Here is a 27,142-nt window from a genome sequence, read left to right as displayed (position 1 = left end):
CAAAATGTCACATGTAAAGGGACGTTTTCCCTCAGGCCCCCTCAGAGGATTTAGTACAAAATTGTAAGAGTCATTGCCTTTGTCCTATGAAATCATTTTATCCCGATTGAAGCGGTAATGCCCCTATCCATATGGCACAGGGGCTGCAATTAGTCATTACCGCTAAAAACACCATATAGCTTCTGAAGGAATAGTTCCAGAGGCTTATAAACTAAATGCCAGAGTAGATTTAAACTGTTCTGTTGACATACTGCGACCCAAAACCCCTAATAAAGCACTTTATGGGAATACTCAGTGTTGTATTGTTTCATTTGAACTTGTTATTCATATGTATATTTTATGAACACAGGAGATTGGTGTCTCTTATGCCCAAGTTAGGTTATGCTTACACAAAGTTAGGTAAAGGTAGAGCTGGATCAAATCACTTTATACTTTTCAAACACTGAAAACTTCAGATTTTGATATTTTTTTTAATTATTTCTTGTATTGTTGTCATTATACAATATTTAACTTTTGCAAACTTGTTTAAATTGGACAAAAGGTTGTATTAAAAAATCTTTATGTATTCTCTGTAGAAATGCATACATAGTCTACCATATGCAGCATAATTTCTGTCTGGCAGTCTAAGCCATGTGGTTGCTTTTTTGCTTGGCAGAAACCAAAAAAAAGAGAGCCACCAATGGATTCTTTACCCTTTAGTACCAAAATCCTGCAATCCCTCAAACTCTCTCAGCCTTTTGCCAATTAGGAGCTCAGCAAATTGTGTTTCCAACTGTTTTCAAGCAGACTCCCCAACTGAAACTGTAGTTATAGCAATATAAGCTCATGATGGGGTTAGCGGTTAATCCCCGTCTGCAGATCCACAACCACACCTCCACAGCCTAATCAGCGCAGGCTGCTTTCACCTCTGATTAAACCTCTGTCATTTCTCTTCTCTGTCTCTGTATTATTATTATATTATTATTATTATTTTGGTATGAAGCCAACACATTATTCACCCTTCTGACTCAGATCATGGTGCAGACTGCAGCCTTATCATAATTTGTGAGAAATTCTGGTAGTGGAATCATACTTGCACTACTGCAAAGTGTTTACTATAGTAAATACTCAACAAGCAGACATAGTTGCCGAGATATAATGACAGCTTATAGCATAAGGCAACAAGCCGGTGATATAGCTGAGCTGCACTTTAGTTATTTTCAGATTCAGAGCCGATGTAATCTGAGTGTCTGTCATAAACACGGTGGGGATGTATTTTGTGCCATCTTCTTTATTGCTCGCATTGTTATAAATGGCTCTCTGGGTCCTCTCAGTCAGCAGGATTACAGCCCAGGATTAAGATTCTGCACAGTGAGCGAGTGGGTGTGCAGTGAGCGAAGCGAGTTATTGGAATTGCTATCATTATCCTCTGGATATCTCATCATGAACTTCTCACCTGAGTGCTCCTACAGCCGCACTGTATGCTGCACTTGCTGAATGCACACAGCTGCAGAACATTAAACGTGCAGATGTTGATGAAGTTGTTTTTCCCTCCTCCTCCTCTATATATAATCTCAAACTCAGTTTGGCTTTAGCTCGCATAAGTTTACACAACATAGTTATATTTAATTACACAAGTTGTAATGAGCACATCACAATCATTTCCATATAGAAAGCCATGGTGTTTACTGTGCATTGCAAATAGCATGTTTTTGCAGTGGGAGAGAGCTGCTTCAGTCCTCTAGTGTTTCCCAGGGACAACTGCAGTTGATCAAAAGAAAGATGATCCGAATCTCTTTTGACTAATTAGATCATTTAAAAGCCATTTAAGGAAAACAGCTCTAAATATTTTTAATTGCACATTATGTAATTATAAATTCCAATTTAAATTTTTCAGCTTTGATAGTTGCCTTGCCTTGAAATTAGTGTGCATTTTCTGATAAAAGAAATAAATAATAATCACAAAAATGTTCTGCTGCTTTACTGGTAATAAAAAGAAAATGCTTCAGCCCTATTACCTCTAAAGGGCTGATATAATGAGTCTCATGGCTGGAAATAACAAAACTGTCTCATAAAAAGGATCACTCTTTAAATAAATTGCCAACAGGTCAAAGATGTGTTTCTAATAGTGACATTTATATTTCCTCCATTCAAACTCTGTTTAAAAACTAACCATTGGCCTCAGAAAAGCTTAACATAGTTTTTTGTGTTGCGTGTCCTCATCCTCGGTGTAGCAACAAGGCTACACCGCTAGTCTAACCGCTTTGCACAACTGTGCAATAAACTGGCTAGAAATTTACATGAGAAGCAGAGGCAGACAGATGTAGCTGCCATATATAAGTGTTGTGATCATCTTAGGAACGTGATGCTGTACTTGGATGAGGGTGTGTGCATGTGTGTCTAAGGTGAAATATACTTGTGCTTTGTGCTCTCTCAACACAATGCACTTTCATAAGATGCCCCAGTGCCCCCAGGATGCTCTTTGCTCACTCAACAGTAAAATGCATGGTATTGGAGGCGATGGACTAGCATTTCAGGCAGCACGGAAAAGACGACCTTTGCCATCCACAAGAAGTCATAATGATAAAACAGAAAGTGGAAGAAGAGTTATTGCCCGGAGAGCAGAATTAGACGGTGAGCTGCACCTTTTGTTCAGTCTGTATATGATGACAGACGCATCTAGATTGACTAGTCCTTTGGTCCAGACGTTGGGAAGTTGCTCTTAATGACAACGCACTGTAATGAACTGGATAATAGTGCTGAGTGTCACACAAATTCTAACTGTCTCTGTGGTGACACTTGCACAATCTTGCTCTCTTTCGTTTTCGTTCTCTGCCAAATCTGGTGATGTGGCTGCTGTCTGAAAACAGCTAAGCTAGCACATCTCATCACCACAGCAACAACTACGGTTCTATTTCAAGCTTATCTTTTTTCTGGGTGTGCATGTGGTTGAATTAATAATATTATCCTCCTCTGTCAATCTGTCAGTCACTTAAATTCCTCACAGAGAGAGAGAGAAACAGTGAGCCAGAGATTTCCCGGTTTCCTGCCCTCGCTTTGCTACGACCCACATTAATGAGCACTTTGTAGTTTGACTATCTGTTAGTTACCACTGAGGAAGATGACTGTGATAGCCCATATTTCTCTCGCCATTCCCCAGTGGCTGGCAGGATTAATGGCAAAGCTGCAGACTATGGCACTCGACAGCCATCTTGGGTTAAGGATGACTCAGATCTTTTTGCTCACTGTAGACTCATTAAACATCAAAAAGAATTCCTCATGAGCTCAGTAGATGCAATAATGCACAGATTTTTTATGCCGTGTTGACTAAACAGTACTTAGGGTTACAGGTTTGCACTTTATGAGCTGCTTCTGTTTATGGTGCCTTGGTTTGACACGACAAAGAGGAAAACACACTGTGCCATTAGGTCTGAGGTGATGCAGAATGAGAACCCAGGCTTTTATTTTATGTTTCTGACTGCCTGAGCATGTTAGTCGGCTTCCACCTAATTTCAGTTGCTAATACATTCCCTTTCTTACAGTTTTCCCTGGGTTTCAATAATTGAACATGCCTGGCTTGGCTCTTGCACCACAAAAAAAGAAAAAAAAAACATGACTTCACTTTTATGGAGACATGATTTGACAACAAGCTTGGGATTAGACAGACCGTCCCACAAGCAGAGAACAACACAGCCCACTTGAGTCACACTTGTTTTTTTTGTTTTTTTTAGATATAACTTGAAAACTCGTTTCTCTCTTGCAGAAACAGTGTTTGCATCCATTTATGCCAGATGTAGTTTTGCATGTGAAACAGGTAAAGTGAAGAGAGGCAGTGAATAAGAAATGCACATCAGCCACACCATTGGCTTTTCAAACTGAGCGGCTCAGAGGATGTACATTACCGCAGGGAGAAAAAGACATCGCTGAAAGAATCGGATCCACTGGGAACAATAAAAAATTGACCGTGCTGGTATGCTAACAAGGCTGTCAAGACTGAGTCTGGCAAGATTTATTCAGAAATCAAAACACCATATTAAATACAACATGGGCAGATTTTTTGCCAGGAGAAAATAAAGCTGGTGAGGCTTATAGATCCAAATTTATCAGTCAAATCCAAAATATGGCAAATATTTTCTTGCTCTCAAGGCTGCTATTAATTAAAAAAGAGATGATTCAGTTTATAAAGAAAATTCTGGCAGTGCTGCTTGCATTTATAGCAATAAAAGTAACATATAGGGCTGCTCGATTATGGCAAAAATGATAATCACGATTATTTTCACTGAAATTGAGATCACGATTATTTGACGATATTTATTTAACCCTTTAAGACCTACTATAGAACCAAGTCCACCAGAGCTTATATTATTTTTTTTACATGCTGTAGTGCCATTTGTGGGAGCATTTCAAGTTGCTATACATCAATACAACTGTTATAGCCCATATTTTAATAATATGTATGCATTAAGTCCATTAATTACATAAATTGCAAAAAAGTGCAATAAACTACAAAAAAAATTGAAAATCGCTTTTGTTTTGTTTACATATATTTCTACTTGGAGAAATTTAAGAGGTTTATCCCTCAAAACTTTAAATACAATAAAGTTGCAAAAAATAGTTTACAACAACAGGAAATTTATTTTGAGTGTCTTCATAGTTTTATTTTGGAGATACAGTTTTTATATACTGCAGGAAAAACAAAAAACAATCCTATGATGCAAATTTGCAAAGAAAACAGCAGGTGCATCATTTCACTGTGGGAAGTGTTACAAACAGCTGATAGGAACGGCAAAGCGTGTTTCTGGAATATTATGTTTTTGTTCCTGCAAGCGCTTTTTATGCAATTTTTGCAAAGCTTTATGTGGAAGGAAACCGTGACCGAGGACAAGCTGATGGCATCAGATGTAAGTACAACTCCTCCGGTTTCATATGCAAAACAAATTATTGAGCTAGCTTACACGGTTCAGGTTCTACAGGGATTTAAAAATAGTTACACAACACGGAGCGTGCTGCTCTGACCGGATTTAAAGGGTTAACAATGACTTTAAAAAATAATATAACATAGTGTGCAACACCACTGAAGTTGTTTTTTTTTTTTTTACCTCTTTTCAACCAACAGCAGTCACTCTCCTCTCCAAATAACTCCTGCTTAGCTTTCCGAGCTTCCCTCGGGTCCTCTTAATCAGCGGTCTCCAACCTTTTTTGCGCCACGGACGGTTTATGCCCGACAATATTTTCACGGACCGACCTTTAAGGTGTCGCGAATAAATGAGGGAGGGGCTAATAATCGGCTCAGTCATTTTTAATGATCGTTGAAAGCCCAGATCGTAATCGTGATTAAAATTCGATTAATTGAGCAGCCCTAGTAACATAAATATCTCAACAGCTGGTAGAGTTTTGTGAAATGATGTGCAGACATCCACGATGCCGCAAGGTTAAATCTTCATGGCATTAGTGATGTCACTAATTTCCCTCCATGAGGTTAACATCTGTGGTTTTAAGTGAATTGTCTACACCGCTGGATTGATCGCCAAAGATCCGAATATCTGTTATCTGCATTTCACAAGAATTGCTGCTCCTTTGAGATTATTAGTCAGATGTTTATAAAACTTCCAGTTATGATCACCAAATAGCCCTTCATCCAAATTATGCTAAAGTTCAAGGTTGCAAATGAATTATGATGATCATTAGCTGGATGAACAACATCACGGACGTTCTGCTTTCAGTGTGGTGCAGATTTTAGTTGAATGAATAAATACGCTGTTATTGAAGACATGTTGCTTGAGCATGACGCTAGACTCTGATGCCAAGCGAGGATCTACAGGAGATGTGTTTTTTGTGTATTTCTGTGTCTACATCTTCAGCTGCTTCATTCTGCACAGACCACATTAATGATAGAACAGAGGCTTGGTCCACAGACTTCTCATTAAAAGTACAGCCATGAGATGAAGAGAAGTCAGACTGTGAGGGACTGTGAGACAGCAAAAAGAGAGAACTACAATTAAAGGTGGAAGCTTTTGGAAACAAAATAGGTAAACTAGAGCAACAGTGTGTCTCTCAGCCCCTGCAGGCTAAAAGTCTTCTTTCCTCTCAACACTTCATGCTCTTTCTTCCACTTTTCATTATCTTCACTTCCCACCCGCCCTGCCCCCCGTCTCTCTGGGACCAGGACATCTCCCGCCTCACATTATCACAGCACTGCTGCTGTTGATGCTGCTGTTAATTCGCACACCCCAGCTCACTCCCACCACTGCACTTCTGCTGAGTTGGTCTGATCTTGCCTTTACTTTACAGGAGGAAGGTCATTCCTCCATCTCCTGTGTGGTGATGGACAAGAGAGGGGAGGGGCAGGAGGGCAGAGGAGAGGAAAGCATATGGTTAGTTAACTTTAATGCAGAGGCAGATGTCTCTCTGTGTAGTTGGAAGATTAGTGGGTTGGAAATGTGTCATGCTATGATCATACAAGGGAATATTTGTAGTCTTTATTGTCGAGGGGCCGCAGCCCAGGTTTATGTTACATATGGGATGTGAGCTTCACTTTTAACTTTTGCCTTTTTGATATTGAGGGTGCTTAACTTCTCATTACCTCATATAATAAATCATGTATTTGGATTTCAAAATATTCATAATATATCAGCTAATATATCGGCTTTGTTGATTTTATTTGCAGTCTACTTAAAAGTGCACACACCGTCTACACACTGCCTCCATATGAGTATGTGCTTGTCTCTGTCACAAAAATAAAGTCTGAAAAAATTAAGCACTGCCTTTAAATAGTTTCTTTTAAATGAAGTCCTGACATCGTCAAATATACAAATCTAATCGCCTGCTAAATTTTTTTGTTTTTCCATTTTTTTCTTGTTGCCTCCCCATGCCCTCTCTCCACTCCTCTTTTAGTTCATCCCTCTAAGCTGCTTATGTCAGACTTCTGTCCCGGTGTGGGCACACTGTGAAAATGAGGTGAAATGAAGTGTGCGGAGAGTGGTTTGGGCATGTGAGACCACTGCCTGTTTAACTTTGCATAGCTCTGTAGCCAGCCAGCCAAGCAGACAGACTGAAAAACATGGCTACAGAGTGGCCCATCATGTCCCTCTATTACAGAATCCTCCAGCCGTAGTAACACTCCACATGCCAGTTATATAAGTGAAGATAATTCATCTGACGGTTCTGTGTGAGGTGTGAGATCATAAGCCGGGTTTATGGCACACCGCTTCTCTCGACGGAGTCAGCGAGATCCTAGTCCCACGGACAACTGTCTGAAAAATTGAGGCGAGGCTCTTTGCTAAACTTGCCCCTCAGAAGTTCCCTCGGGCAGTTTTGTCCCCTAAAATGGCCACAAGAAGCTGCAAGGTTAGGGGAAGGGGGTGGCGCTCTGTCAGTCCAGGAAATTTATGAGAACTATGAGGGGAGCCAAACCAGAGGTCTTGCAGGTGTTGATGCTGTAGCAAACTCTCTTTGACCAAGTGCCACAGGAGATAGAGGCAAGCTTGATGTCAGAGGATGTCAGTGACTTGTCATACATCACATGATGAATGGGTAGGGAAGGCTAAAGGGACTAGAAAGATCAAGCTTCCCTGAACTATGGGTGCAGGAGAGCATTAGAGAGAGTGAATTAAAAGTGAAGAGTGTAAGAAGCACCTAAGATTAAATCTCAGAATGTAGGGAAGAGTCCAAATAGCACAAAGTATGTCTTTATCATATTTTATATGTGGTGCATTTACATATTGCATGGATTTTCGGGCTCTTTATGCATACATTTTAATACTGAATTTTCTATGTGCACTTAGTAAAGTGCATATATTTACTGTCTTTAAACCTGCATATAAATTTTCCCCATTATTTATTTCCTTTTAACTGGAGCAAGACAAATACACAACATGAGACAGGTTTCAATATTGGAAGAACCCATGCAGGGGTGTTTGTTTAATTGAGTTTGGAGACTGGAGGGATCAAACACCATGCTATCCAAAGATCTTCTCTCTTTGGTGCGTTGATGATAGTGGTGCAGAACACTGTATACAAACATGTTTAGTCCGAATCTCCCAGTTATTCAGCTGATATCAGATGTGGTAACTGCAATGCCATAGCATTTCATTCACATAATTGTCATACACATCATGAGAATGTTGTTTTCCTGTAAGAGATCATCATCATCATTATTTGATGGGAATGTTTCATCAAAGGATAAAGGAGATCACTCTGAAAAAAAACTTGATTGCTTTATCAGTAACCCTTTCTTCCCAGACTGTAGGGGATTCGAACCATGTCAGTAAAATGCCCCCTACACAGTAATAGATCCACACAACTCAGTATTATTTCATTTTTATCTGTCACCTTTCGATTACATACAATATGTACAATTATTATAGTGGGAGAAGTGAAACGCTGAGCTGTGTCTTTGTAGTTCTGGCTTTATCTTCATTATAACATAAAATTTTGTACTTCAATAACAAACCAGTGGTTGGATTATAAGCATTTTGTGTTTTAAGCAAACACTGGCAAAAACCAGCAGGTGATGTGGAAGCGGGTGGGTGGGATGGAGTGGCAGCTGACACTATTCACTGTTGGGTCAGGGCATGCGACTAATTAATGTTTTAGATGTTGATTAACCCTGTAAACCCCTTCATACTAGGTTTTACCTGCTAAACTACTTCTTAGCTGCGATGAGCGATACCTGGAGCCTCTTCTGGTTGCCTGACATAGTAACTGGTCACTGTTATGATAAAATCTGTTAACAGAGTCAAGCTATTTTTTCCTGTCTCCAGGTGTATTGCTAAACTAACCAGTGAATAAATTTACACTATAGGAGATGTTCCCAACCTGTTTCATTTGAAGTACCAAAAGCATGTTTACTGAAAACAATTTTGTTAAAATGTATTCTTGGCTACTTTTAGTTTTTCATGTGCAGTACAATTTCCATTTCTTTCTGTTTTAGTATTCTTAATGACCAATTAACCCATATGTTATGTTTAGTGTGTATGCTGTTTGCTAAGGTTGCTGATAGATTTACTGTACTTTCTTTTCCTGTACTACTACAGTATTTCTAATATTAGTCTATCATGCTTTCAGCCAATAATTTTAATTGATACCTACATTTTTTAGGTGGTTTAACCGTTTATTCACTTTTTGCCACTTTCTCATCTATTTTAACCATTTTACGTGGACTGTTTGCTCCTTTTTTCTGGTGGTCATCTTCAGTTATCCAATTCATGGGTTGAGGTATTTTTTTTGCATTCGCATAGCATATATATGTCTTGGGGGAATTCATGCCTTGTGTTTCCATCAGTGTATAGAGAGAGGTGTCAAAGAACAGCTCAAGACCTGACGACATATTCCTTATTCAGATGTCAGTTAATTAAGTGACAGACAACAGAGATAATGACCTCCCAGTGGACTTCTCCCTAAGGGAGAAGGCCTCAGAATGAAATGTCACAACTGACTCCAGGCATTTGCTCAACTTTCACTGTGCTTAAAGAGAAACACAATATCATGCATTTTAAAACATGCCAGGCATTTATTTATGTATTTGTCAATATTTTAATGAGATGATTGATAGCCTGTCACGTCTCTATGGTAAAGGGGAGGTAATAACTGCTGCGGGGCCACTTGTATCCTTAAAAAACTTGTACAAGTTGTTATTTGTATGGATTAAATGAAAAATATATTATGTTTTAATAAGGTTTGAGGTGACCATTTAACCATTGCCCTAGCTAACTATCTGCTGGTAGAAGCTTCATCTTAATCTTAAAGATAGAGACATCTTCTCATTTATTCCCCCAGGAAGGAAAAAAATGTATTTTTCCAACAGCAGGCTGTGGTTATTCTGTCTTGTTTCATCAGAAAACCTAAAGCTTGCAATTCAGTGATTACATCATAATCAAATCATTGGTCAAAATGTGCATATCTTATTAATAAATTTAAAAAGTGATTTGAACTTACAGTAACCTACAGATAATATGTAATATAGAGTACAGTTTTTAATAACAAATGGTTAGCTGCTTTAGAAGTACATGAAGCATACTTAGAGAGTTGGAACACCATCAGATTACATCACACTGGAATGAAATGAATATCACTAATGTAACTAATGGTTTTTTCTCTTTCTTAATTGCTTGTCTCAGTACTTCAGTTTAAAAGTGACATGACGTTTTGTCAGGCTTACATAATAATTTTCACAGTCTGCATTTTTGTATAATATGCGGACTGGAATTTGCAATTCGCTGAACAAATCTCCTCAAACAGATGCATGACGTGTGTGTGAGAAAGAGTTATGTCTTGCGCTTCGAGTGTTAATCTAATTCTGTGGCTTCTGAGTGAGGTGTTGGTCTATGTGAGGATGTTAACAGTCTGTCGCTTCACTAGGGGTGCCAGGCACCGCTTCTGTTTCTGCAGAGCGAGTGCAGATATTTTCTTTGAGTTTCGGAGAGAAAACAGTACTGCTGATGCAACACGCAGCTGAAGGATTCCCGTGGGTGACCTTGCTCTTTTCTGACACATTTCATGAAAAAATGACAAGGTAGCAGATGAAAGGATTCGTGAGAAGAGTGGGATGTGAAGCAACAGCTTAATATTTAAGGGATATGTCCATTTGATTAGACTACTCTCATCCAAAATGGGCGGAAGCCTGCGAACACATGTCACAATATAACTGACAAGAAATAAATTAGGTCCGATTTCCTACCATCAGTTTGACTGCAGCGCAGTGAACAATGCAATGGAGGGGGGGACTGTCAAAATTGAGGAAACAATCATTTTAAATAAAAGAAATTCGACAGAAATTAGATCAATTTTTTCCCCTTATTATTTTCTTTTGTAGACAGCTACTGTACAGTTTGCTCATCTTTTTGGCTCACTGTAGAGAAATAACCTCCAACTGAGTGGATGGCTGATGGGGTACAATAAAGCCCATTGAAGCCCTGTCACAGAAAAATGAGGCCTGCTACAATAGCAATGTTATCTATGGGGAGGTGCAATGAGGAACTTCTCTGATGTGACAGACTCGCTAACAGTGTCTGACAGGACCCAGGAAACCACAAAGGCCGCACTGTAGCACTGTACTCGTACTGAAGTAAACAGATCAGAGCAGCGGGTATGTGTGCCTGGGAGTGCATGCATTTTTGCCCTTTTATTTATCCAGTGGCTACTCAACTGTCTTACATTATGGCACATTCACACCTAGTATCTTCACTGCATCTGTATATGTGTTTGTTGAGGATTGTTCTCCTTTGATTGTTGAGGCATGATGAAGCATTACAGTGAGAAGTTGACAGTTGTGAGAAGACTTTCTTCATCATCAAAGAGTGAGTTTCATCATCCCAAATGCACAGTTAACCTACAATTAAGGGTTCAATATGCAGACTAATATTTGATGTGAAAGTCTTGAGCGCGGGGAGGTTTTGAGAATAAGGAATGATGACACAATTAGTCTAGTGGAGCTGATCTGTGAAGTCCAGTGTTACATGCAAAGTCTGAATGGACCCTCAGACATTCCCACAACTTGAACAATGAATCTTGAAGACAATGAAAACAGTCCTCATACTCCTGGAAGAAAATTTAAAAGGACGCTACATCAGGGAGGAAATGAAAGGAAAAAACCCAGTCATAGGAAAAAATATGAATTATAGCATCCTAACCAAGGCATTTGCATGATTTAGTTAAAAATCATAATCAAATATTAAAGGTTGTAGATTCTTGAACATTTCTGATGGTTATGAATTGTCTGAAATCTGCACTTTTTTGCTATGCAAGCCACCCAGTCATCAAAGAAAGCAGAAAGCATCTTTCAGCCATACATTTAACTGCTTTTATCACTTTAGGCTTATCTTAGCTGTGAATAATTTGAGTTAATCTGATACTCCTGTAAGTTCCCTTCTCTGAAAACCAAACTGACATTTCAGTAATAGTCTAGCTGTTGCAGGTTTAACTGCCAAAAAGTGGCAATGCTCCAGTTTTAAGAAGAAGCAGTTTTAGTGATTTGAATTTAAATTTGCTGAATTTCTTTATCTGTATACTAAGTTATGAGCTGTCAGTGAGCATATGGAGCACATGTAGTTTGCTGAAAAAGCCTCACTTCCCTATTAATTCCCATGTGTGCAAGCTGAAAAGGATATTCTGGGACAGTTTTGAGATGAAGTTTCCAGATTGGGCCTTGGTTCACCAGTTTCAATCTGTCTGTCTGCTAGACCAGCTGTAATGCAGCCCTCTTTGGAGAGGCAGACGGAGAACATGCAACCTTTATTCTGAAAAGCCAAGCCCGGCGGGATGACAGCTCCTAAAACTCTGTCAAATGGCAGCAAGGCCTCTGGACATGAGGGGCATTTTGATTTGAGTCAGTAGCCTCCAAAACCTGGAATGAGAGTAAGTTTAGAACACAAAATAATCGGAAAGCTGCGCTGTCACAATAATGGCCTGTGTTGGCTTCTGTCACGAGCTGATGAGGAAAAGAGGATTTGAGGGTTGAGTAAGCTTATGGAAATATACCCAAAGCTCATCATTATTCTATCACCCCTCCTTAGTCTAGTGCCTCTCCCCTCTCTATTAGTACATATACTGCATCTACAGTAGCGAGATCTCATCTTTAGTCCTTATGATTGGTATTCATAGCAATGCAGAACAGTGTCATGCTGAGCAGAGTTTGGGCTGTGTGCACCACAAAGAGGGGAAAGACACGAAGAGAGAATAGAAGTGAAATGGGGGGAAAATGATTACTTCTCCGTAGTCACGCTGTTTCAAAGCCTACTCTCTCTGTCAAGAGATGAGGAGGATGAGGGCTTGCAGGCAACGAAGATCTCTTCCTGTTTTCCAAACTCCTCATCATGTTCTTTCAAAGAAAAAGTATTTTTTCCCTGCTTGTGTATGACGACTCAGAAGTCTTCCTCTGCCTCAAACTTTGCATGAACTTTCTTTGTTTTTTCAAAGGCTTCTGGGAGTTGAGAGCAAAGGCGAAATCTTTTCAGATTTTCTTATGAAAATCTCTGGTGTCTTGCTTCTTGGAGGTTGTGGCATTGCGTGTCTTTGGTAAAAAAGTTTATGAGTCTTGTGCGAGGTTATTGAAACTGTAAAGACCACCGAGCAACAGGCACAGTTGTTATCAACTGTCTCTTAGCGGTTTGGATTTCCGATTTGTTGCCTCGGATGAATGGATTCAGCTCGGTCCAGTTTGTTCCGATTACTCAGAATGCAACAAACAGTCAGAGATGTAATCTACTGCAGCTTTGCAATCAATTTTTTAAGTGTTTCTAGGCCAGAAATCCCTCTATAGTCTCTTTTGTACTCCAAATCCCCAATCATCCTAAATGATTACAGTGAATTTCACAGAAGAGATCAAAGTTTAATAATCAGTTTAACCTTTGTTCTCCCCCTCAGTTACATTTTCAATTGTGTAATCGACCTGGACTTAGAAGGCAAATCAACAAGGATTTAAGCTCTCAGCTTGAAAGGACAGGTGGTCTCACATACTCTCCACATAAGAATATATTCTGTCAGTTTCTGACTTTGTTTTCCCTTGCCCCTTGTGAATTTTGAGTTTACCAAATGATCTTTACATTTTGTTTCATTAATTTAACCTCATTCATTCAGGGAGGGTCTTACAATTAACCCAGAGTATCAAAATTTAAAAAACTCTTAAGTAGGAAACTGCTTGCTAACCTCTGTACTGCCCTTTCATTGATTAATGTAAGCTACCATTCATTCGTTAGCGTGTCCCTTTATACTGTCTGTATACTGTCTATATAGAATGAATCAAAATACACCTAACTGAATTCAAATGATTACACTTAAAGTACTACTGGCAGACTGCAGCTGGCCATTTTCCGTGCCTTGCAATATCACTGCAGGAGTGTTCAGGGAGTTGCATGGGCTTAATTGCTTAATTATTGACACCTGAAAAGACATCTCTTGGGTAAATTGGTCAAACCATGTTGTCTGTTAAGCTCTTCATGCTTTCATGACAGTGTTTTTCTTATACCTTGATTTTAACTTGTATGATGTTCTAAAAATAAAACCCATGTCTTTATTAAGTCGTCTCCATTTCATGTTTCTCTTTGTTAGCACAGTTTGCATCAAATAATTACACAGAACACAGTTTATTCCCTGAGAAACAAACGTAAATATTACGTTGAGGCATGAAAGGGTTACAGTTTTGTCAAGAAAAACAGTTTAATCTCATTTTGTTGTATTGATTACTTTGTGAGGGTACATGCCACTTGGATGGATTTCCTTTTAGGCATAAACTCTTCTGAGAGACTACCAACATGTTTTTATTGACCTTCCTTGCCTCTGCTTCTGTTGATGCAGGAAAAGTATTGAACACGGACCTGCGCCACTACCTCAGTCTGCAGTTTCAGAAGGGCTCGCTGGACCACAAGCTCCAACAGATTATACGGGACAACCTCTACCTACGCACCATCCCCTGTAAGTACACCATTGATGGCATTCACTATACATGGTTTGAATGTACAGTCTACCCTATTTTCAGCACATGTGCACTTTTGTCTGAAGCACCCTATGGGAACAATGAGGCCGTTCTGTATGCATCTGACAGCTGGAAACATATTGCACTGAAAAGCAGCAGGCCTGTTCTGATTTTATTACGCAAGCCTGAATACGCACACCGCACTCAAACACATATGTACCCTGTCTGCTCCTGCACTGTCAGTCACTCACAGCTCTCTGTCACACACACTACAAAACACACATTTCAGTGTCACCATAGCAACCCGGCCAAGGACATCTCTGTAACCCCCGTGTAACTTATTTACTTCTGTGCCGTATCATCATAATGATCAAAGTCGTATTCTTTCCATAAATATTCCTGCTTTTTCCCTCCCCTTCTCTGCTTTTCCTTGCTGACATTCTACTCAGCGGGGCCGTCACCAGCTATTATTCTTGCTGTAATCAGTAATTGAGTGGTAAATAAAAAGGTTGGTACTGTGGACAGTGAATGGGTTTTTGGGTAATAGTAATTTTGAGTGGAAAAACGGAAAAATATTTATAAGCAATATTAGTCATTTCATTACAAATTAATATATTCCAAAAACATACAATCCCTGTAATTCCAAACAGTGGAAATGTTTCATAATGTCTTCAGGATTTGGACTGGGTTAGTCGAGTAAAATTCACTTTTACCGTGCAGACAGAAACCTTTCATTGGTAAAATGTCACTTTCCAGGAGCTAAGAAAAAGAAGAACACATTTGCAGCCTGACGCCTCTGCATTTTCTAACCTTTTTTTAGATAATTCAAAAGGTTTTATAAGCTTGAATGTTCGCCGTTTTTGTTAAATGAAAGCATGGAAATTACCAAAATTAGAGATGAGGCTGTTAGCACAGCAAAGGTGCAAATTAATATCCCGATTAAGGGTTGTGTGGGTTGCATAAATGCAGGCTGTTTGCCACAATGATGGGAACGCCTCTAAAATTAGAAATGCAATTTTATTTCTTTTCTTAAAAGGATTTTTTTTGTGCTGTATCTGTCTGCATTGCTACTGTAATTTAAAAACAGATTTCCATTTAGAAAATTTGTATTAAATTTGTATTAAATTTATTGTAAAACGGTGAAACACTGATGTCGAATGACGCACAAGGAGAAACTGCACAGAATTTTAAGGCACCAGATGATGTGCTGAAGTGAAACTGCATCGACGGGAGACGTGACTCTGACACGGTGTCTGTAAGTCTGACGTAATGTTTGCACAGATATATTGGCCTAAATATTTACCACGTCATGCTGAACACTGACTCTGCTCAGAGAAATGCCGTAATTGGGTGTAGTCAAGGTTTAAGTCACGTGCAGAGGGACTTCTGCTGAGGCGATGACAGACTCTTAGGCACAGCCCTGTCACAAACACGCAGCATCTCAGCACTCGCGCCCCTCAGGGCTGGAAGTTGCTCTGCTTTGTTCAGAGGGGTCATGCAGCGCAAGTGTGAAAATTTTCAGAGAGTAAGCTGCTTACCTTTAATATATATTTTACTTAAGGACGATCCTTCTTCCATCCCTCGCCTCACTCAGTTTCTGAGTCTTTCTATGTTTTTCTTTGTGTTTATTCCTCTCATATACCTGTCAGTCATTTTGTGAACTTTGTGAATTTTTCTTCTCAAAACCTGGCTGCACTGGTAGAATCTTGGGTCAGTTACACTCGATGGACAGAAGTTTATTAAAGAGCTTTACACAACTCATTCCAGTAATTTCCCCCCCAGCACTGCTACCTGTCACTCTCACCTGCTCTTCTCTGCACACACACACACACACACACACACACACACACACACACACACACAACATAACATGCTTGGACTCTTTTCTGTCACCCATCCACACACCCCCAGTATTAACTACCTGTTCAAACACGACGTTGTATATTTTCATGTACCGCGGCGGCGGTCAGTGAGATATTACAGGCTTTGACCACCATTCATCATCCGCAGCCAGTGGGTTCGGTGCATGAGTCTGACTCTCTAATCCCCTGCTTGAATTACTGTCTTAATGAGCAAGAGTCCGGGACTTGCACAGTGACGGCACCTCCATCATTCACTCCCTCGCTCTCGGTCTCCCATCCTTCACCCTCTCTGTTTCACTTTTACTCTTTTTCTGTTTCAATTACCCTTGGCTCTCCTTTCAGCTTTATTTAGATTGTGGTTTGAATGTATAAAAGCAAAAACATTTGAACCACAACTAATAATTTAAAACAAACAAAAAAAGATCCGTTTTTGCAGTTTATAACCTTGAAATGCTCCAGTGTATATAACCTAGTGTTGGCATTCCAATGTCAGGTGCATAAAAACATTTTACCTGTTCCAGAATCAGTTACAGTAGCATACTGTAGCACATATTATCCTCCATGTATCCAGAATAGCATTACAATATTGAATAACTGGTTGGTTTTACAGCACCAATTCAGTATTTACTCACTGTATACAGAGTGACCACACTGGTATCAACCATACCAGACAATAGTGCAGTGCAACAGCAACACAAGCTGCTTTGTTGAGTAGTGTGAATGGCTTTTTTTTTTAGCAATAGTCTATCTTCTGCTCCCCTGCTGTGTTTTGCAGTTATTTTGCTCTTGCAATTTCACCCTGCAACTCTTCAGCATGGATTCAGCTGGTCATATATTTGGCACAGAAAAGTGAAAAGTTGTGCAGTGAGTACTCCTACCCTATAAGTAACACTATGGCATTATAAATGAGGACACATAACAATTCGCTGAATGTGTTGAACATGACGAGCTGATGATAAACAAGCACATTTGAGAGCCATGTGTGACAATCATGCTGACAGCAGGCGGATTAGCGGTTGGTTTGTGTCACCATGCCAGTGGTCCACTTTAGTTAACTACCACCACACTGCACTACGCTAACACAACTACAGCTGATCTGTGCCATTCTGTTTGTGCAGCCTACTAACACCATAAGGTCAATTCTACTGAGCTTTAGATTTTAGGTTCATAATGCAAGCATTACTTTTAGGCCAGTTATGAAACACAAAACAAATTTTTTAAGAGACAGAAAGAAGAGGACAGGCGATGAAGAGTGGTCTGTAATGGAGGAAAAGGGGGGGAACAGAGACAACACGCGAGCACAGTCTCTGCTGTTTGTGTGTGGTAAATCCCCGAGCCTCCTTGACAGGGTCTTGGGACGGGCTCCATCTCATTTGGACTTTACAAAAACGCTGGAGGAGGCTCTCAAGTGCTCTGAAGAGAACAAAAAGAGGAGGGTTTTCTAAGAGGACAGAATGCTCAGGGTCACAAGCGGTCCCTTGACTCCCCACCAAGATCAGAGATGGGGAGAAAGAGCTTTATGCCAAACAAACTCTCCGTCTCTCTCTCTCTCTCTCTCTCTCTCTCTCACTCACACACACACACACACACACACACACACACACACACACACACACACACACACACACACACACACTGCACTAGTGCAGGTACATGCACAGACAGGAATGCAGGGATGGATCAACGTGTCATGTACAAATGCTGCTGGACTATCCCTCCATTTTCTCATTTCCCAGATTGCTCATCTTCCTTGCTTCCTCTCCTTGTGTCTTAGGTCCTCCCACCAGAGATGTGAGTAGAGGAGGCAAGGAAAGGTTATGAGGAGAGAGGAGTTGAGACAAGTCCGGTTGGCCTTTTGTTGTGGGCAGTCTGAGGTACACCTGTGCACTACTCTTGATGTCAGATCAGCATCCTGATGTGGCACACCTGTGAGGTGGGATGGATTATCTCAATATAGCAGATGTGCCCACTACCACACATTTGGACTGATTTGTGACCACTGTTTGGGAGGGATGGTTATATTGTGTATCTGGAATGAATTTTAGGTCTCTACGTCCATCCCATGGGGAATGGGAGCAAAAACAAAAGTGTTGCGTTTATATTTTTGTTCAGTGTATGTTTTACACAACATACGTACCTTTTTTAGTCACGCACAAACGGTGAAGGGTAGAAAGCTTGATCTTAAATAACTGACAAAACAGTTATTTAAACAGTCCATCTCTCATGTTTTTTTTTTTATATATATATTCAAGCTGTGAGTCATATCTCTTTTATACACTGGAGGTAAAAAAAAACACTTCGACAAAGGACACACCTGCCCATCGTCAATTACATCTCCTCTGACAAACCTCCTCTTTCCTCTCTTCTACAAGTGCATTTAAAGAAATGAGACATCCTTCAACGTGGCATACTGAGATTGATTTCCGGGTCACAGGCAGAAGGATGGAGGATAGACAAGACACGGAGCCACAAATTAGAGAAATGAGAAAAGCATTCTGACCTTGCTCTCTGCATGCTAAATGTGGCGACAGCTCATTCCTTGTGCTCTGCCTCCCTGTTCTCCTCATCAACTGATTTTCACAATTTCCCATTAAATCAATACTGGTAGAAGGTAGATAAAGGAGCTGTTATGCATTTACTTTTTATATGGCAATATAGGGTAGTCTGTTTTACAAAAAGACATCAGCAGATAGCTAAGTGACAGAGTTTGCCAAAGTATATTTTCTCAAAGGCGATTTTTTCTGCAGAAATACCAACAGAGTTTGGATTTGTGATGATCCCTTTTGCTTTCCCTGTTCTTTCTTTCTTTCAATTTCAACATCAAAGCCCTAAGCCACCCTTGTTTGAAGTACTATCATAAAACTGTGCACGAACTCAACATGTTAAATTTATGGCCTGCCACTTCTGACTGACTACCTCTGAAGTTCCCATTGTGGCAACCTCGAGTCCGGACGGTTCAGAAAATAGGTCTCAGCAGTTAGACCTTGGAAGACTAAGGTGACAGTTTTTTTTTCTAACCAAGATAGACAGGCACACAGCTCTGAACCACTACTCATAACCATAAAATAAAAAGAATAGTTTGACATTTTAGGAAATGGTCATTCAATTTCTAATAAGAGTTTTATGAGAGCGTTGACACCATCCTGAATGTTAAATGCAACGCTAAAGCCAGCAGCTTGTCCGTCATAGTGACAGGAAACTGGCTTTGTACCAAGGACAAATCTGCCTAACAATGCCAGTGAAGTGAAGTTTAGTTTGTATTATAAATGGAGTGTATGCATGTGACTTGTTGTCATTGTCAGGTTTGTAATCAACCAGCAGTTTTAAAGATAAAAGCTTCAGATATTTGGTTTTTATTTTTGGGGGTCAGAATTTAGTGTAAATGTAAACCATCTAAGCTTGGGCACCGGACTTACCTGTCTCATCTGTCTCTTACTCCAGGCAGGGATCATCACTCTTCAGGTCACCTCATCTTTGCCTGCTCAGTGACTTTGTCACAATACTAAGTAGCTTTTTATTTTTTCAAAAAGACATGTAGCTGCAGATCTAGGAACCTTTTGAACAAGCAATGCTGTGCCAAAAGCACATGACATAGATCTCCCTAGTCCCTACCCAGGGCACATCTCTGAATTTACTTTTTCAGAGATTTCAGAGATGCTTGGTGTGATTTAAATTTTTTTAAATTTTATTTATTTAAATCACAACAAAACCCTTCGATAATAATAATAACTTTATTTATAAAGCGCTTTTAAACAAAGTCCTGTACAGCTATTTGAAACTAAAAAGATAAATAAATAAAAGCGATACATAGCGATACAAGTAGAAAACACAATACAAGTTAAAAACAGTAAGAATTTTTTTTTTTTAAAAAGAAGGTAAAGAATTAAGACATGTAGGATAGGGTAAACAAATGTGTCTTCAACTTAGTTTTAAAAACCTCCACAGAGCATGCCTGCCTAATATCTTGAAGGAGGAGGTTCCACAAAAATGGGGCACGAAAAGAAAAAGCACGCTCTCCAATTGTCTTTTTTTCTGGCTCTAGGAACCTTTAGAAGGCCAGAGTCCTGAGATCGTAGAGCACGAGATGGAACATAAAGGTGTAAAAGGTCGGAGAGGTATGAAGGTGCCAGTCCATTTAAAGCCTTGTAGGTGAGCAGCAGGACCTTAAAATCTGCTCAAACCTGACATGGTAGTCAATGAAGAGATCTCAATATAGGGGTAATGTGCTCAAATTTCCAAGTACTTGTTCAAATGTGAGCAGCTGCATTTTGCACCATTTGTATGCACAACAAAACCCTTCAATGCACTTCATATTGTATGGTAAAAACCCTACAATAATACAGAGAAAACCCCAACAATCAAACAAGACGATCCACTGTATGAAAGCACTCGGCAACAGTGGAAAGGAAAAACTCCCTTTTAAGAGGAAGAAACTTCCAGCAGAACCAGGCTCAATGAGGGGCGGCCATCTGCTGGTGGGGTGGGGAGGGAGGCAGAGCAAGAGACATACTGTGGAAGAGAGACAGAACCTAATGATTAAAAGTAAAGTGGTGTATAAACACAAACCTGAATAAGGAAGAAACAGTCAGTGTATCATGGGAAGCCACCAGGAACCTAGGCCTATTGCAGCATAAGAAAGTGAAGGTTCTGGGTCATCTGATTCAGCCCTAATTATAAGCTTTATTTATATAGTTTGACCAGACAAGCAGCTCCCTTACTATTGTTTACAATACCTCTAGCACCATCCAAAGCACATGCAGCAGATGGTGTTGAAACATTTTCTTGACCTCAGGTTACAAAATTGAAATGAATAAATAGGTCTAACTAACAAAAGGTGAGCTTTAATGACTCCACAGGGCTGATAAAAACAAAACTAGAACCCAGAAAAGCTTTTGAAATATGTGAGTACAAGAAGGTCAAACTGAAGGTAAATAGACAAATTTACAGGGGAACAGATTAAACTGCATACGCACACAGGGCTGACTGGATGCAGGTGAAAACAATCACAGTGAAATTAATGAGGGCAGGGCAGGCTACAGCAAATGAGGGAAAAACAAAAAAGAAATACCAGAGATCCACAACTAAAATAAAACAGGAGCTAACAAAAAACAAGACAACAAGGAAAAATAATCAAGTAAAAACTGAAGGGTGCTTCAGAGACCATGATGCCATTTTTTTTTGTACTTTTTAAACTTTATGTAACCCCAAAAACTGGTGTCATTTTGACTTTAGAAGTCACGGCACTACTGTTGCCTTTTTCTTGTGTGTCTAGTGATTTTGTCAGATTACAGTTGTACAATTGTTGCCTTTAATTAAACCAGGAGACACATGTCCTGAATCTTTTATTACTTGCTGTTGATTCCCACTGAAGCTCCAGAGCCTGAGAAAATGTCACTCGGTACAGCCCGAATTTGAATAGAGGAGACTCTCCCCTCTGCTATGTGCCATGATCCAAATACATTCCTGCTGTGTATTGCTGGGCAATTAACTGCAGTATATCCACTTAACCTTTTTCATTATAGTATCTTTTTTGGAGGGGGGGGGGGGGGCTTCCTGCCGTTAGTTTAGCAGTCTCCAACCCTTGTGTTCAAAAGAAAAATATGGCAAGATGCTGCAAAGTTCTGTTTGGATTTGCCACTTTCATTCATCTGCACCCTCAAAACATGAGCGAGCCCTTATTATATTGGCACAACTGATTCACAATAGCAGGTTTATGGTATATATTGGTGTGGCATCCAGCATGATGGCTTAGGGAGATTCTTGGCAGGTACAACTGTGACTCAAGTAATTGGGCTACAGGGGACATTTTCGAGGGACCAAAGCCAGCGCCGCAGGCAGACAAGTTGGTAATGAGAAGCAGCAGAGGTTGGCATTCACACACACAATGCAGTGTCAACTGCTTTTGGTAACACAAACTGTGGTATCACGGCAGACTGTAGAAGCAAGCGTCTGTGTTTTGGTTTTTTTCTCCCCAAACTGTGATTTTGCTCCTGCACTGTGCAGTGAAGCTGTCACAGTCCAATTAGGGAGAAAATATGAGTGGAAAAACAAAAGGAAATGGCAACATAAAGTTACTTAATAGGCTATTTGGCCACCACGATCTACAGACCCTTTTCACTTCTAATTAGCACAGACTCTACAAGTGCCAAAAAAATACTCTGGAGATGCTGCAGTATATTTCAGTAACATTCCACTATAGTTGTTGTAATGCCTAAATGCAGTTTATTTTAATGCAACACATGTATACTGTTGCTGAACAGATCAACGGCACACTTAGGGTATATTTGTATTTAATTCAAAATACTTATGTTACTTTCTTGCTGATACTGTGCGTTGCTGTTGCTGAATTCAGAAGTGGTAGAAGTGCTCTTGCTTGGCATTGTGAGAGCATATTCACTTACTAAACTTTTTTCTGTGTTGTAGGTCTGTGTAGTATCGTTTCTGTGTTTCCCTCATCTCCCTTTTCTGCTGCAGGGCTACTCGATTTGCTCTGGTTTCCTCTTACACTGAAATCGGGCTTATTTAAAATTTCAGATTGAATGATTTTCTGAATATAAAGGACTGTTTTATGCAAGCCCCCTAGAGACTGGTAATCTGCAGGGTTGTTTCTTCATCTCCCTCTTATCCTCAACCCTCTGCCCTTCCCATGACCCTAGAAAGGATTAACTAGGAAGTATCTGCTCCAGAAGCATGACTGACATTCATTTAGGTGAGAGAAATGTCCATGAAATGCAGGATTGATGACTGGTGGCTGTGTGTCTGCTTTGTTTTGCCTCTCATGCTACCAATTACTGCTGTCCTACCTTCAACTCTTGTGGTTATTTCAGTGGAGTTTACAAGTTTGGTGACACACCACCTAATTAGCCTTGAGTGCAATTGTAGCACATTCCCACTTACTTATTCATGGAATACAGTTTACATAATCCCCATGCTAATGTAATCATTTGGTGTCCATTTTTTTGCCTTGCAGATAATCATCCTCGAAGAAAAAAATTCCCATCAGTACTGAAGTAGACTGTGGCTTCCCCACAGGGGCAAAATATGCACTCAGAATTGCCTTGTGTCATTTGCATTCGCGTTGCCCTCTGTGGCACTGAGTGAACTTAACCCACACCAGGGGGCTACAAATCCCATTGCTTCCATCATAATTCACATCTCTAATTTGCTCTACTGATTTCTGCATTTCAGCTGTAGCCAGTATATGTGCCAAGAAGCTTCCAATAAGAACTTGTTAGCAGAGGCTGCAGTTACTCACGGAGGATTAAATGAATTAAGCCCTCAGTGCTCTACAGGCCTTCATCAATTATCCATCTTTCACAAGATGGTACCAAGGTCTCTTTGGATTTTCATTCCAAAAAGAGATATCTGCTCTTATCAAATATGTACTGCAGTCCTGTACAGATAAAAAGAAAAAAACGCACAAAAACTGCATCTTTTGTATCTTTGAAATCAAGAACAGAGAGTAGAGAGTTGTTTTTATTTTGACTGGTCAATTCAGTTCAGAACCTGTTAGCCGAGAAAATATCTTAATCTCAGTTTCTGTCTCAACTGAAACATATTCTACATTACTGCTTTATCTATACTTGTGTTGACTTGTATGCTTGTGTGTTTTTCTTTGCAGGCACAACACGGCTTCCTCGAGAGGGGGAGGTGCCAGGCGTGGACTACAATTTCATCAGTGTTGGAGACTTTAGGATCCTGGAGGAGAGTGGACTTCTGCTAGAGAGTGGAACCTATGATGGTAGGCATCACGGTGGCATTAAGAATATGAGAAACCTTTCTGTGTGCATGTCTTCGGCGGTGTGCATTTAGTCAGAGAATATGATTCACACTGACAGCTCTCTATAATAGAGTGAGTGTAAGCTTGCTATTCACAGTCATTATGACTTATAGCCTGCCTTAGTGAAATGTGACGAGCGGGACAAAATGTATTGATCAGTGAAACACGATTAAAGACTTGTTAGAAGTGACAGTCAGAGTAGCAGCAGTATTTGCAGCTCTTGATATAAACTGCACTATTCAGCTTCTCCTCTCTATGTGTAGAAAGGGCGATGAGGTATGACGCTTGCAGACCTTAAATTTAAATAGACATAGAAATATTGTATAAATAAGAACAAATTTTTTGTAGCAAGGATTAAATAAACTTTACATTTTCCAGGCACTTTAGGACCTGAAATAGTCAGCAGTCAGTGACAGGTGTGATAGGCAGGAAGGGTTTTTTCTTCTTTGTAGCAAAGCATTCAAAGTGTTTGAGCTAAAGGGTGAATTATAGGCCTTGTGTTATGTATGTTGCAGTGATCAGAGGATAGTTTACTCTGGTTAGACAAATAAAATGTGTCAGTAAAATAAAACTTACTTTTTCATTTTCAATACACATTACTGAGTTTTCCTGATTGTAATTTCCTTTCTAAGTACTATAATTGACAGCATGTAGAGGAAAAAAACAAAAAAAATTCCAGTCTTCTTTTTATTTTCATTACAAAATTAATTATTAAACAAAACTGCTGGAGGTTACTGGATGTTCTTACTCCTAAACAACTAAAACATAAAGTGTTCTGCAACTAGAAAAAGATACAGATATTTAAATAAAAAGAGTTGCCCGAGTTTTCCCAGATAACAGGTCATTCACCCTTTTCTCTTTTCAGCTTGTCTCCATAATTAAATCTTTTGATCTTTTCACTGCTCGTACTGAAGCTTGTGGCTGGTGCTCAGCTCTGGTTAGCTTTATCTGGCATTAGACACACATGGACACACATACATTGTTAGCACACAATTCCACATCCTTGAATACAGAACAAATCCTGTCCTTCCTTCTGTCGGAATAGATCATCTAAGAATTTGAAGATCAGGTTTCCAGGGCTACCAAGGCACCCAAAACCTGTCCTTCATCTATGAGCTGAAGTCAAGTGGGATTTATACCTTTTATAAAGAGTTTGACTGTTTGCAGAAAGAGAGAAATGGGGAGCAAATCGAGGAATATAATATAATAGAGAAAGAGATGTAGTTGACAGGCATACTGAGCTCCTCGTCTCCCAGTGGAAACCCCCTTTGCCGAGGAAGCAGGACAGCGTCGGCTATGTGCAGATGTGAGGATTAGCTTCTCAAAAGTTGGAAGGTTTCAGTATACTACTCCTAAGAGGGAACACTCTGAACACTCTGATAGTGGATGCCCCCTCCTCTGCGCGTCTGCTTAAACTCAGTCAGCACAAGCGATGCACGGCTACTGTGGCAGGGAGTGTTGATCTCTAAGCAGCACAGTTTACTCAAAGGTGGAAGTAATCGGATCAAGGAATGTGATTTACTGCATTTAGTTGTGTTTGAAGCCCAGCCTATTTTTTTCTTTGGAAAGGGGAAAATAAGTTCCTGTGTCCTGTCACAGGCCAGGTGGCTTCCATAGTTCTGTGAGGACCTCGTGAATTACCTTAAGTCTGTAGTCGTGCATAATAATTGAGCTGTGCACAAGTTGCTTGGCTAATGGGATTCTTAGTTAATTGTAATGAACTCCCTGATGTAATGGCCATTATCTTAATGGCTCAAGAAAAACATTTGTCCTCCACTAAGCAAATGGCTTATGGGAGGCAATGTACATATATTTTTAGCCTAAACAGCGTCTCCTTAACTTATTTGTCACAAAGCTGTCAGGGATTGTTCTTCTCTCAAGAAAGACTGGATAAAAATGAGGACACAACACACTTGTAATATCCCTCTAGGATAAGATTGTTTCTGTGCATCCAGGCTGCTCTAAAATTGGTCGGATACAAGCTGGACAATCTATGTTGGTTGTGGTCCCAGGTAATCTGGCAAGCACACATATAAGCCATCCGTGCCAAGCATTCACAGTTAGTTTTTTGGGGGGGTTGGTCCCTCCTTGATTTCTGTGCCTCTGAGATCCAGGTTGGGTCACACTTTCAGAGTTGAGCAGAGGAGGCAGTTAAAAACTAAATAGGTCTTTACAAGACTTTTTTTTCCCTGATAGATGAACTTTAATATGCTACGAGCATAATTCTTTCATCTTTTGTCAGCCACTTCTATACAGTTGTTTTAGGGTATATTTTGTGGTAATAAGTCAGATTTTTGCAAGAAGTGAAAACAAACATTAAATTGGATTTTGAAGCTGACTGTTTGTGGATTTGGTCTGATGGATTTGTTGCTGTGTATGTGTCTGTCCGTGCATTTGGTAGGATGAAAGAGTGCTCATAACCTTGTGTAGCTTATATTGGCCTTCACAACTGGAAGCTTTTTTTTTTTATTACCAGTAGCTGATTCCACCACCATGAAATTACTTGCACACACTTGGAAGGAGCAGGTTCACTCATCCTTGCTCATCAACCTCATGACACAAGGATCACAAGTAACATCGGACAAGCTTCCTTTTTTTTATCAGCTTATAAGGCTTCCCTCCATTTATAATGGCAAATAGTGCCACAAATCTCTGCTGATACACTGCTTTCACACACCGCTATATCTGCGCCACACATTTATCAGGGGCCAAGATACATGTTAGTAAGTAATTAATCACAGAGGTAGCGTCTGGCTGATAAATGTCAGCGTGTGGCAGGAGACAGGCGGGGATTAGCCAGCAGACCCAATCTTTCCCCGCTATCGCTGTGCCACCCCTGTTAATGAAGCCATCTTTGACAAATGCGGATGGCTGTCGCTTGGTAAACAGTAAAGTTACATGTGAAGAGGGGAAGGGTAGGCTTTCATCCAGCCTTCGTCTTCTTTTCAACCTTCCTGCTGCTTTGAGAAAGATAGCTGCATTAACCCTGTTTGCCGTGTACTGTTGCTGGCATGCCCGAGGAGATGAGGCCTGGCTCAAGATGGGCTCACTTATGAGGAAGGCTGATGTGGTGCTACTGTATCGCTCTGTAAAGCTGCTGGAGTGGTTGTG

The 27,142-nt window shown here is 40.1% G+C and overlaps 1 protein-coding gene across 3 annotated transcripts in view; it reads left to right on the top strand.

Annotated features, from left to right (window-relative positions):
• The window catches only part of magi3b (membrane associated guanylate kinase, WW and PDZ domain containing 3b), a 131,423-nt gene that overhangs the window by 78,168 nt on the left and 26,113 nt on the right, over positions 1-27,142 (top strand). For all 3 annotated transcript variants that reach the window (XM_086293286.1, XM_086293283.1, XM_086293284.1), the window contains exons 2-3: positions 14,272-14,388; positions 23,873-23,992. In XM_086293286.1, coding sequence (XP_086149412.1) covers positions 14,272-14,388; positions 23,873-23,992 — 237 coding nt within the window. The remainder of the gene's footprint in view (positions 1-14,271; positions 14,389-23,872; positions 23,993-27,142) is intronic.

The sequence above is a fragment of the Aulonocara sp. 'chitande type north' Nkhata Bay genome, linkage group LG5 (genome assembly GCF_057382095.1).
Source record: "Aulonocara sp. 'chitande type north' Nkhata Bay isolate Kocher_YH1m ecotype deep benthic linkage group LG5, A_spYH_male_GT1.1, whole genome shotgun sequence".
NCBI classification, from domain to species: Eukaryota; Metazoa; Chordata; class Actinopteri; order Cichliformes; family Cichlidae; genus Aulonocara; species Aulonocara sp. 'chitande type north' Nkhata Bay.
Note: the sequence above shows the minus strand (reverse complement) of the source record. Positions and strands in the feature narration are given on the sequence as shown.